This window comes from Meriones unguiculatus, chromosome 10 (assembly GCF_030254825.1).
Source record: "Meriones unguiculatus strain TT.TT164.6M chromosome 10, Bangor_MerUng_6.1, whole genome shotgun sequence".
In the NCBI taxonomy this organism is placed as follows: domain Eukaryota; kingdom Metazoa; phylum Chordata; class Mammalia; order Rodentia; family Muridae; genus Meriones; species Meriones unguiculatus.
In genome coordinates, this window is record NC_083358.1 from 109,461,625 (window position 1) to 109,474,356 (window position 12,732).

At 60.9% G+C, this 12,732-nt stretch overlaps 1 protein-coding gene across 1 annotated transcript; it reads left to right on the plus strand.

Annotated features, from left to right (window-relative positions):
- Positions 1 to 201: 201 nt before the first annotated feature.
- Positions 202 to 11,804, plus strand: Adamtsl4 (ADAMTS like 4). The gene is made up of 18 exons (XM_021650521.2): positions 202 to 238; positions 2,306 to 2,402; positions 2,813 to 2,870; positions 3,131 to 3,459; positions 3,608 to 4,232; positions 4,419 to 4,521; positions 5,294 to 5,430; positions 6,213 to 6,417; positions 6,657 to 6,829; positions 6,952 to 7,063; positions 7,173 to 7,355; positions 7,526 to 7,655; positions 7,911 to 8,115; positions 8,269 to 8,445; positions 10,034 to 10,231; positions 10,331 to 10,510; positions 10,774 to 10,918; positions 11,057 to 11,804. The coding sequence occupies exons 2-18, from the start codon at positions 2,383 to 2,385 to the stop codon at positions 11,191 to 11,193; spliced, it is 3,117 nt and encodes a 1,038-aa protein (XP_021506196.1). The 5' UTR covers positions 202 to 238; positions 2,306 to 2,382; the 3' UTR covers positions 11,194 to 11,804.
- Positions 11,805 to 12,732: the final 928 nt, after the last annotated feature.

Here is a 12,732-nt window from a genome sequence, read left to right on the forward strand (position 1 = left end):
CCTTCGGGTTCAGCCTCCACCCGAAGGCCGCCCCGCTAGGGTCGGTGGGGTCCGGAGCCCTCGGGCGGGCGCAGGCCGGGGTGGCAGCCGTCGGGCACCCGGGGTGGGTGGCTGGGGCCGGCGCGTGGCGGGCGGGGCGCGCGTGGCGTGGGGCGGAGCTTGCCGCGGGCGGCGCTGTCCCGGGGCTCGGGGCAGCCGTAGCCGCGGAGGGCAGCTGGAGAGAACGGGCGCAGAGAAGGTAGAGCCTCCCCGACCCCCGGCCCGGGCTCGGACGGTAGCCGGAGAGCGGACCCTCGAGCGAATTCCTGGGGAGGGGGTCTGGTCCCGGGGACGCCGGGTCCCATCACCCGGGCGAGGGCTGGAGCCAAGATTCCTATTAACTCACATAGTGGAGTTGGAAGAGACACCCGGGACCTCCCTGCGCGCCGGCGCCGCCCGCTCCTCCCCAGGATGCACCCCGACGCCTGCACTGGGGGAACGCGGGGACGGGGTGTCCAGGAGGGCTGCGCGTGAGCGACCTTCGCACAGCTCAGCCTGCGCGGAGGGGCTGAGGGAAAAGAAAGACACCTGTCGGGATGGATGGCCTTTGAGGAGCCGGTAGAACCCAGGCACTCTGCCAGCACAGCACCCCTCTTCTGCCAGCCCAGCCTCTGGTAGCGCTCCTCTCCCCAGCGATGGCTCATTTGCCCTGGGGTGAAGGGTTAGCTCTGTGCAGGTCACGCTCCTTGATGTCACTGGTCCAATGGGGGGGCACGGGGGACGGTGACCAGGAACAGCCTAGGTTTGTCCTCACCCTGACTTCAGGGTGCCCGCCTCCAACCTCACCCTGGGCATTAAAAGGGACAAGCATACGTTTGTGCAGGGAGGTGGTGTCGGCCTCCTGTCCCCTTTGCAGGGGAGGGTGGGGTGGACTTTTCCAGAGAGGGAGCCAGGAGCTCTCATCACCCCCCACCCCTCACTTCTCCAGAGAGCTGCCAAAACCAGCTCAGGACAGGATTATGTGTCCTGGGTAGACCACGGAGGGAGAGGCAGCAGGGACAGAACCGGGGGAGCAAGAGAAGCAGAGGGCGGTGCAGAGGGGACCAGTATTGAAGAAGAGACAGGTTGGGTCCATCACACCCCCTTCTGCTTTCTTCCAGCCTCCGGGCAGGCAGGTAGCGTGCTGGTGCTTGGTGGGTTGTGCAGCCTGGACCCCAGTGGCTGGCCCAGCCAGGGGAAGGAGGGGGTGCCTGTTACCTCTTCCCCAGCTGCAGGAGCTGCTTTGATCCCCTCCCTAAATTCCCAAGGCCTGGGTTCCGGGGAGCAGCAGAACTTTGCCTGCTCCCTGGCCTTTGCCTGCCCTGAGCTGGCCTACCTTGGCCGGCATCCTTGGATTGCTGTCATGGTGCCATTCAGATCCAGCAGAAACAGTGTTTTTCCTGGAAAGCAGAACTGAGATGGGTTGAGGGGTGTGGGCAGGAAGGACCTCAAAGAGAAGGGAGGGGCTGGAGTAGGGACAGGCAAACTTTGAGGACAGGATATGGAACCTGTCTAAGCAGGCTAATCAGGGTTCAAGGCTGGGCTTGAGGGTGAGCTGGCCCCCGCATACCCGAAGGAGAGACTGGGAAGCTATGGCTGCCTCTCTCCTTCCGCGCCCCAGCCATTTTGGCTGAGCAGTAAGAGAAAAAATAAATAAATAAATAAATAAATAAAAAGAGGAAAACTGCACATGAACTAAGTCGACATGAGCCTGTGCCTCGGGGGTGCTGGCACCCATAGCAAGGTTAAGTCACCGCCTTTTCTTTAGAGAGTGAAGCCCTTAGCCCATTTAGCTTGTCCCCTGGACAAAAAAATGCCTGTGGCAGCCCATGAGACCGTTCCTCCCACAGCAGCTTAGTTAAGAGGGGAGGAAAATACCACCCCAAGTGTGCTATTAAGGCTTGTGCCCCTACACCTGATGCTAAGAGGCCTCTGGCTGGCCCCTCACAGGGGCGCCTGGCATAGCCTGCCTCCTCTAGGTTCTGGAGCTCTGGGAGAAAGGACCTCCTGGGTCCAAGCTGCCCACAAACAGCCCCTCCTCAGGCTTCCCGAGGAGCTAAGCCCATCTTGGGCCATAGGGAGGGGACTAAACTGAACTGGGAGGCTGAGGTCAGACTCCCACCCTCGCCTCAGCAGATGACCAGGACAACACCCCTTATTACTCCCACCCTTAGGTCCTAAAGGGGTGGACCATCCCCCCACCCCATGCTGTTGGTGCTGTGCTAAGACAGCCCTTCAGTTCCCCCAGATATCTGGAGGGGTAAGCACCGTGCTCCTTCCTCCTCAGAGCACCCTCCGTGCCCAGATGCCAGAGTAGCTGCCCTGCCCCCTGTTGCCCAGCCCAGGGGCGGTCACGGAAGAGCGATGGAGGCCTGGCTGGGCAGGTAAGCGCCAGGGGTGTCCGCACAGAGGACAGCTCTGCCTCTGGGAGGGGTGGTGGCCCTGCACCCCTGTAGTCCCAGCACTTGGGGAGGCAGAGGCAGGTGGATCTCTGTGACTTTGAGGCCCGTCTGGTCTGCAGAGAGAGTTGCAGGACAGCCAAGGCTACTACGCAGGGTTTCTCGAAGAAAAAAACAAACAAACAACAAATCAGCAACAAAAGAGACAGAAGAGAGAGGAAGGGGAGGAGGAGAAAGAGAAAGAGCAGGGAAGGGATGCTGGAGGGGGGCTGGCAAGCGACAAGGAACTTCTGCTTCCTGAGAAGCTGGCAGCCACGCTGTGGGGAGCCTGGGCGGGGCGGGCAGTGCCGTAAGCCTCTGGCTCCCTCTGACGTCCTCACCCCCTTGGTGTGCAGGCTCCGGCTATGTGTAATGCTGCTTCAGCCTCTCCTCCAGCTCTGCCAGGATCAGGAGGTGAGCCCTGGCCAAGCACGCTGACACCCTGCCCAGGGACCTCCAGCGGGCCCCGGCCTCCCTCACAGGGAGGCTTCTCATCCCCACCAGGGCCTTCAGCCCCTTGGGTTAGGCTTGGCCCTCCCTGCCAGCTCCCTCTCTCCTAGTTAAAGAACACACACGCACACAAGGCTGGAGCCTGGTCCTACTTGTAAATGTGACCTTGGACAACCGACCAACCTTGAACGCCCACACTAATTCTGACCTTTTTCCCTATGTAGCTGTTTGGACCTTCTCTTCAGACACCGTCAGAGGAGGGTCAGGCCCCTAAGGGCCTCTGGGGGCCTTGGGGCCCGTGGGCCTCCTGCTCCCAGCCCTGTGGGGTGGGGGTGCAGCGCAGGAGCCGAACATGTGAACTGTACCCAGGCCTGTCCCTCCCTCCCCGGCCCCCCAGACACCCGGAAGTCATCCGGCCCCGGGGCCAGGGCTCCAGACCCCAGCCGCCCCGGGATCCCCAGTCTCTGTACAGGCCACAGCCTCGGGGAAGGGGTGGCCCTCTTCGAGATGCGGCTTTTCAGCTGGGGAGAGAGGAGACTCCAGGGGCCCAGAGGTGAGGCTCTGAGGGCAGGGCAGATTGGGGTGGGGTGGGGGTAACAGAACGGGGCAAGGAGGCGTCAGGTCTGCAGGCTGATCTTTCAGGAATCGGACTGCGGAGACGCGCTAAGAGATGACTCTTCGTTTCTGCACCATCTCCTCAGGTCCCGGGTCCGAGACCCTATCAAGCCAGGGATGTTCGGTTATGGGAGAGTGCCTTTTGCCCTGCCTCTGCACCGGAGCCGCAGGCACCCCCACAGACCTGGGCAACCCCAGAACTCTTCCATAGCAGAAGAGAGCCTTGCATCCCAGCCTCCAAGCGCAGAACTGGCCTCTGAAAACCATAGCCCCCAAATGCAGTTCCCTGAACTGCCTACCCAGCACCGTTCTCTCCCCACCGAGACTCCAAGCCCTGCAAATGCTCAGACAGAGGTGCCCCCCAGAACCGGTTCTGCTCCCTTCAAGCCGGGAATCCCTTCACCCACCTCCTCCTCTGGAGACAGGAGGTCTTTCCAGGGAGCCCCTGGGCCTCGGCTGCCAGCTTCTCAGGGAGGCTGGAACCATCCCCAGGGAGCCCAATTACAGCCCCACCCTTTCCCTCCTGTCCCCCGGAGTCAAGGCCAGCAGAGCAGGGGCCACTGGAGACAGGGAGGGAGTCCTCACAGGTCCCCAGAGGGCTGGCTGCCTCTGACGAGAGACCCTGGCCCCCTCTGGAGCCTCTTTGCTCCCAGTAGCCCTGTTCCAAAATGTTCTGGGGAGAGGGAGCAGCTGCGAGCCTGCAGCAGCGAGGTGAGTTCCTCCTGCACTCCCGCCTAGCTTCCCCTGATGCTTCGTCCTGAAGGTGGTGGTTCTGGCTTCAGGGCGGGGGGGGGGGGGGGACCTGGGGTTCTTCAGTGGAACCGCCAGGCCAACTAGGCCTGGCCGGCACCGCAGGTTTGCTCTCCAGCTTTGACTGCTGTGTGTCTGCCTCCTCAGCCTTGCCCCCCTGAGCAGCCGGACCCCAGGGCGCTGCAGTGCGCTGCCTTTGACTCCCAGGAATTCATGGGCCAGCTGTACCAGTGGGAGCCCTTCACCGAAGGTGCAGTTTCTAGCCCCCTCCCCTCGGCAGGGCCAACTCAGGTTTGGGTGCCCCCTCTCCTCCTCCTGGGTCTTCCTTCTCCGGTCACACCAGACACTCAGCCCAGACCTAGGGAAGCCAGGGGCTTTCGGAAGGTGATGGGTGGGGGGTCAGGACAGGCTGCTCGGGGGCCCAAGGCTGGGAGAGGGAGCTGTCTAGAGGGAGGGGGTGTGAGTGTGGCCTGTTCACCGGTTCCAGCAAGACGCTTATTATCTTCCGCTGCTCCCAAGTTACTGTCCTCTTGGACTTGAGACAAACCTTCATGAGCCACGAGCTCATAGTCATAGGTGTCAGAAGCCCTTCTGAAGAATGGTAGGATGGCCCAGTGGGTGAAAAAGCTTGCCTCAAGTCTGGTGAACTGAGTTTGCTCTCCAGAACCCAGCACGGAAGGAGACAACCTGCTCCTGCAAGGTCCTCATACTCCCACATGAGCGCCCCTCCTACACACACTTAAAACACCAACAACAAACCCTCCCTGATGGCCGGTGGCAGGACTCTCCCTTCTTTAGAAGAACGAGATGGGAGAATCAGTCAAATTCACAAGCGTAACATGACATAACATATAACGTGAGCCCAACATGGCTTAACAAATACCGTAAAGCCCTCCGCACGGGCAGCCGGCACCTCCCTGCCTCCACAGCCCAGCAGAGTTCCGCACACGTGATAGAGGCTGTCGGGGCTTCAGGGTGCTGCGTCCTCCAGGGACCCCGGCTAACTCGCTAACATCCTTTAGTTCAGGGTTCCCAGCGCTGTGAGCTGAACTGCCGTCCCCGTGGCTTCCGGTTCTATGTCCGTCACACGGAAAAGGTGCAGGATGGGACCCTGTGCCAGCCTGGATCCTTAGACATTTGTGTGGCTGGACGCTGCCTGGTGAGGGAGGGCAGGGTGTTGGTGAGGGAGGGCAGGGTGCTGGTGAGGGAGGGCAGGGTGTTGGTGGGGAGGGCAGGGTGTTGGTGAGGGAGGGCAGGGTGCTGGTGAGGGAGGGCAGGGTGTTTGTTGGTGGGGAGGGCAGGGTGTTGGTGAGGGAGGGCAGGGTATTGGTGAGGGAGGGCAGGGTATTGGTGAGGGAGGGCAGGGTATTGGTGAGGGAGGGCAGGGTATTGGTGAGGGAGGGCAGGGTATTGGTGAGGGAGGGCAGGGTATTGGTGAGGGAGGGCAGGGTGTTGGTGAGGGAGGGCAGGGTATTGGTGAGGGAGGGCAGGGTATTGGTGAGGGAGGGCAGGGTATTGGTGAGGGAGGAGGGCAGGGTATTGGTGAGGGAGGGCAGGGTGTTGGTGAGGGAGGGCAGGGTGTTGGTGAGGGAGGGCAGGGTGTTGGTTTCTGCATGTGCACCTTCGCTCATGTGTGCGCGCACACACACACACACACACACACACACACACATTTAGTTCATTATTACAAAAGTGAAAATGCTAGACTGAGGCGCTCAAGGGGGAAGTTTTTGCTGCCGGGTAAGGGGTAGGTGGAGGGCAGGGTCCTAGCAGACTTGGCTAGGGTTCTCCAAACCTGGCTGAGGATGGAGGAGCTCACAGAACACACTCTCGCTGGAAGTACCAGGAGGGCAGGGCTGAGCTGGGGCCCTGAGTGGAGTAGGGCCAGGTGTGAGGTGTGCCTGGCTTTTGTGTGGCCCTGCCTCACCTCACTCTCCCCAGAGCCCCGGCTGTGATGGGATCCTTGGCTCTGGCAGGCGTCCGGATGGCTGTGGGGTCTGTGGAGGCGATGGTTCTACCTGTCGTCTTGTTTCCGGAAACCTCACGGATCGAGGGGGCCCCTTGGGCTATCAGAAGATCCTGTGGATCCCGGCCGGCGCCTCCCACCTGCAGATTGCCCAGCTCAGGCCCAGTTCCAATTACCTCGGTGAGAAACTGGGCCTCGGCCCCCAGTCCTAGTCCATCCTTTTTCTTTGATGTGCCTTCCACACCCTCTTCAGCCCAGCAAAAGGCCAAACAGGAAGAAGTTGGTGGCCTTCTCCCAGGCCTGTGGAGAGGGTGAGGAAGGTGGTGGCTGAGGTCCTTGGCTTCTGGGCGCACAAAGGCTTCAGGAGATAGACGGCACCAGACAGCACACACTCGCTCAGCTCAGGGCTCGTCTTTCAGCACTTCGTGGGCCTGGGGGCCGCTCCATCATCAACGGGAACTGGGCTGTGGATCCTCCAGGAGCCTATCCGGCCATCGGGACTGTCTTCCAGTATAACCGGCCTCCGAGGGAGGAAGGCAAGGGCGAGAGTCTGTCCGCCGAAGGCCCTACCACCCAGCCCGTGGATGTCTATGTGAGCCTGAAGCGGGAGGTGGGGCAGGCAGTTGGAGAGGGAGGCCCCGAGGGCGAGGCAGTGGGGATCAAAGATGGCAGAACCTCGTGTACGCCCCAAACATTTGTTATCTTCTCTCTCAGATGATCTTCCAGGAGGACAACCCCGGGGTTTTTTATCAGTATGTCATCTCTTCCCCACCTGCGGTCCTAGAGAGTCCGTCCACCCAGCGTCCGGCCCTTCAGCCTCAGCCTGGTAAAACCAGGATCCCCAGACCCAGAAGCGGAGGACGGGAGGGCGAGGCTGCCATGGGGCTCCCGGGTTGCAGGGAGCCATCTGATCTGGCCCTGGGACTTCCCGACAGAGATGCTGCGGGGGGAGCCCCTGCTCGCTTCAGCCCCCCGCCCAGTTCGGGCACCAAGCACGCTCCAGCGTCAGGCGCGGATTCCCCAAGTGCCTGCTCCGACTGTCGTCAGGACGGCGGGGTCTCCGGTGGGATTCTGGAAGCAGGCAGGGCACTCCGCGTGCTCAGCGTCCTGTGGGAAAGGTGACTTCACGCCTGTCCTGCGGGCACCTCATCCCCAAGCCCCGTTCTGGATGGATCTGCCTAGGTTCTATATCCTGGACCGTGGGTCTGTCCTGGACCCCGTGTCTGGAACCTCGCTGGAGCTGGGCCCTGAGCCCTGCCTCCCCCTACTGCCTTCCTTTTCCCTTCAGGTGTCTGGCGCCCCCTTTTCCTCTGCATTTCCCGTGAGTCGGGAGAGGAGTTGGAGGACCAGAGCTGTGCCACGGGTGCCAAACCCCCGGCCTCCCCTGAACCCTGCCATGGGCCCCCGTGCCCCCCATAGTGAGTATGGCCCACAGGGAGGGTCGGGATACTTAACCCGGATATGGTCCCGGGCTTGTTCCCTGCCCTCAGGTTCTTACCTGGACTGTGTAGCAGTTTCACAGCTCCTGGCGCAGGGAGACATTAGAAGAAAACCCTTTCAACCTCCTTCCCGGCTAGAAATGCACTGTGAACTCTGCCTCCTCTCCCCTGAGGGTCCAGGTCCCCACAGGTCTCTGCTCGCCCCCAACCCCCTTCCCGCTGCCCCGCCCACAGCTGGGAGGCTGGTGAGTGGACTTCCTGTAGCCGATCCTGTGGCCCTGGCACCCAGCACCGCCAGCTGCTCTGCAGACAGGAGTTCGGAGACGGTGGCTCCTCGGTACCTCCAGAGCGTTGTGCCCATCTGCCCCGGCCCAACATCACCCAGCCTTGTCAGCTGCACCTCTGTGGCCACTGGGAGATTAGCTCCCCCTGGAGCCAGGTGAGAAAGCAGCTTTACAGACAGTATCGGTCAGATGGACGCCGCTGGCAGCCTGCCGCCCTGTGCTCGGCTCCCTCGGTCTGTAGAGCCCTGGTTCCGTCGAAGCGGGGCTGGAGGATGGCTGACGCTCGGCCTGGGTCTCTCCTCCTTCAGTGCTCTGTGCGCTGTGGTCGCGGTCAAAGGAGCCGGCAGGTTCGGTGCGTTGGAAACAACGGTGATGAAGTGAGCAGGCAGGAGTGTGCTTCCGGGCCACCCCCACCTCCCAGCAGAGAGGCCTGTGACATGGGTCCCTGTACCACAGCCTGGTTCTACAGTGACTGGAGTTCCAAGGTGGGTCCCACACGTCTTTGGGCAAGTCCAGCTTCCCTGCCCACTGCACCCCGGGCCACCTGTCACAGCCTGTGCGACACAGACTTTCACTGTTAGAACTTTTTGTTCTTGACCTAGGGACTCGGAGTTGAGTGGGCAATACTGACCTTCCCACCCGTCAGGTCGGTATTTGGGAGGCTGATTTGAGAGGGCCAGGCCAGGCTGGACTCCACAGGGTTTCTTTGCGTAGCCTTGGCTGTCCTAGAACTAGTTCTGAAGAGCAGGCTGGCCTCAAACTCACAGAGACATGCCTGCCTCTGCCTCCTGAGTGCTGGGACTAAAGGTGTGGGCCACGATCACCTAGCCAACCCAGGCATGGTGGTGCACACCTGTAAGCTCAGCACTCTGAGAGGCAGAGGCAGGTGAACTGCTGTTGAGTTTGAGGCCAGCCTAGTCTACAGAGAATACAGGACAGCCAAGGCTACACAGAGAAACCCTGTCTCAAAAACAAAAACAACGGCTCTTCCAGAGGTCCAGAGTTCAATTCCCAGCAACCACATGGTGGCTCACAATCACCTGTAATGAGATCTGGCGCCCTCTTCTGGCGTGTAGGTGCACATGCAGATAGAGCACTTACCTACATAAAATAAATTACATCTTTAAAGAAATGAAAACAAAACCGGGTTGACCGTGGATGGCAGCACACACCTTTAATCCCAGCTGAGGCAGGGGGATCTCTGTGAGTTTGAGGCCAGCCTGGTCTACATACTGAGTTCTAGACTAGCCAGGGCTACAAAACGAGACCCTGTCTGAAAAAATATTACCAACCAACCAACAAAAAATGGGCGGGAGAGATGGCTCAGTAGGTAAGGGCGGGCACACCCTGCTAGTCCCGAGGACCTGGGTTCAGTTCTCAGCACTTACATCAAGCAAGCGGCTTACAACCACTGGCAACTCCAGTTCCTCGAGCTCTGTGCACCCTCTCCTGGCCTCTGTGGCACACGCAGCCACACACACATAGAACAACAACATCAGACCGAGCAGGTGGCTCCGCAGGTGAAAAGCACTTGCAGGGAAGGCCTGATGACCTGCGCGAGGAGCTCACAGTGGGGGGAGGGGACCAATCGTGTGCACCCGCGCCCACACAGCACACACTTGGGCTGGACGAGGCGGTGACCAACACTTTAATCCTACCCGAGTTTGAGGCTAGTGTGCTTGACACGGTGAGCTCCAAGGAGGCCAGCGCTACCTAAGGAGACCCTGCCTTAAAAAAAAAATCACATACGTGCAATTTTATAAAAAAAACCAACAAGGTGGGGTGTAGCTGGGTGGGTAGTGTGCCTGTCTAGCATGTATGATGTCCTACTTATGACCCCCACTACCACATGAACCAGATGTGGTGGCACACGCCTGTAATCCCAGCACACAGAGAGGCCAGCGGATCAGACATTTAAGGTCATCTCAGCCGTACAGCGAGTTCGAGGCCAGCAGCTGTGTCTCTCCCAGGCTGGCACCCCAGGGGCATTCCTGAGCTCCCAGGATGGGGGTCTCCCCGCCTCGGTCCTGGCCGCCGGCAGCCTCCCTTCACACAGGCCCTCTCCCTCCACAGTGCTCCGCGGAGTGCGGGACAGGAATCCAGAGGCGCTCTGTGGTCTGCCTGAGGAGCGGGGAGAGCCTGCAGGGAGACCGGGAAGCAGGGAGCACGGAGCAGGGCTGCCCCCTCAGGAGCCGCCCTCCGGACATGCGAGCCTGCAGCCTGGGGCCCTGTGAGAGGACGTGGCGCTGGTACACAGGGCCCTGGAGTGAGGTCAGCTGAGGGCCCGGAGACCGTCAGGGGGGAGTGAGGCCAGTCCTGTGAGTTCCACGCTGGTGGCGGAAGGGTGATCCCGCTCCCCCTGCCTTACAGTGCTCCTCAGAGTGCGGGTCCGGCACACAGCACAGAGACGTTATTTGTGTGTCCAAACTGGGGGCTGAGTTCAACGTGACTTCTCCCAGCAACTGTTCCCACCTGCCCAGGCCCCCTGCCCTGCAGCCCTGCCAGGGCCAGGCCTGTGAGGACCGATGGTTTTCTACGCTCTGGAGCCCGGTGAGTGCCTGGCTCCCGCGCCCTGCTCCACCTGGGCCTCCGGCAAAGCTGTGCACGCAGCCAGGTCCCTGCCAGCCCAGGACAACCCAGTTGAGTTTTGCCCCCACGTCACGTAGACTCGGAAGACACGGATCCCCTCCATCTGGGATGTCATCGTGTCCCCGGATAATGTTCTGCCATTATCCTGCGGAGAGGAAGGGGGTGGCCGGGGCAGCGGCCCTGGGAACCTGAGAGATCTCATCTGATGGCTATGGTCTCCCCAGTGTTCTCGCTCCTGCCAGGGAGGCACGCAGACGAGGGAGGTCCAGTGCCTGAGCGCCAACCACACTCTGGGCGCCCGATGTCCCCCTCACCTGCGACCCTCCAGGAAGCAGCCCTGTAACGGCCAACCATGCAACCAACGCCCGGGTAAAGAGCTTCCCCGCCCACCCCGAACAGAGGGGGTTTAGCTGGGACAGCGGCAGATGTGAGAAGGGCTGGTGGGCGTGGAGAGCGCGCTTCCGGGGGGATGACGCCTGTCTTGTGCCCTTTGACCTCTGTCCTCAGATGACCGATGCAAGGACAGCTCTCCACACTGCCCCCTGGTGGTGCAGGCCCGGCTCTGCGTCTACCCCTACTACACAGCTACCTGCTGCCGCTCTTGCGCGCACATCCTGGAGCGGTCCCAGCTGGAGCCTGCTTGAACCGGGCCCAGGGGACCCCGTCTTCGTGGTTTTCTCACGCCGCCACCGGTCACCCGCCGACTAGCCACTCTGTGTCCTCTGGCTCTCCACCCGGCCTCAGTCTCACCGGGGTGTCCTCCAGGGTGAGGGAGACCACCGACGTGTTGGGTCTGTACCCCGGGGTGATGCCCCTGGCCTCCCTGGGCGGCTGCCCCCTCCACATGTATATGGCTTCCTCAAAAGCAGGCTGAGAGAGCATGGGCCGCGGACCGGGCTGGGGAGGAAGGTTACATTTCCGCACGAACCTGAGCTACTCCGAGTGTGCTCCCTGAAGGTCCAGTTTTGCGGCCCAGTCATTTCCGTGTCAGGCCCCTCACGCCCCTCCAGCGACCTTGCTGATCCTGCCTTAGCTAGTCTCCGCATCCCTACCTCCCTGATCAGCTGGAGGTGCCGCTGCTACCCTGCCCTACCCAGGGAGGAGCACCTCTCCAGAGCAGGGACCAGTTTTGTAGAGGGTGAGGTAGACAAATGTCAGCATAAAACGCCCTGGCCCCAGCCCCCCGCTTCACGCCGAAAACGATGCCCACCCCAGAACTAATTTATTTTTTATTAAAGTTGATTGTGACAAGAAACATGCTTTCCGTCACCCTCGTGGGGACCCCGCCATTCGAGCAGTGTGAAGCCGGAATATGGTGTGTGAGGGGGACCAGCACGTTGGGATCGGAGGGCAGGGTGGTCTTTCTTCAAGGGCTGTGGAGGAAAGCCTCAGAGCTGGGCGGCCTGGCTCCGAGACCCTGTCCTGCCCAGAACTGCAGGTGGCTCATGGCCACTAGAGGTCACTACTCCCGGATTGGGAGCCCGGTGGGTGCAAGGACCCCGGCACAGAGCCTGCGGTGGGCTCCTCCTGGGTAGGAAGCCAGCAGGACTTTTCGATCCGGGGCCAAGCTGGCTTGGGGGGAGGAGGGGGGGTGCCACTTTTCAGGCCCTCTTGCTCTAGCCCTGTCATGTCTTTTACCCACTTCCCTGTTGAAAGCTTGGCTTACGGCTTCCCACCGGGGCACGTGGTGGTGACTTTGCTCCCTCGCCTGACTCTCTGGGACTGAGGGAGGAGGGGCCAAGGGCAGTACCCGATGTCCTGCCAGAGACACATTCCTCAGAGATGTCTCACCCGGCCTCCTCCCCTTCTCTCTTGCCTGTGTTTCTTTCAAAGTAAATAACTTGCTAAAGGTAAAGGGTTCAGCTTTTTCCCTAGTGCAAACCCTTCCTTCCCTTGCCCTACAGTTCTGAGGCCCGAGTTTCGGAGGCCAGGAGCCCCCCTGCCCTTTGCGGGCAGCCCATCCCATCCCTGCTTCTCCACACGAGCTGAGTTCGGCCATTAGCAAAAGCCTGCAGACAGTTTTTCTTAGCGACTCTGTTTTCTGACCATATTTAGACTCTGCGGATACCACAGTGCCCTAGAAATGGGGTTTCTCTACTGTAGCAAATCCTTTAGCTTGGTACACTGGGACTCCTCGGGCTGGATGTGGCTGCGCAGACAGACAGACAGCACAGTGGGAGGAG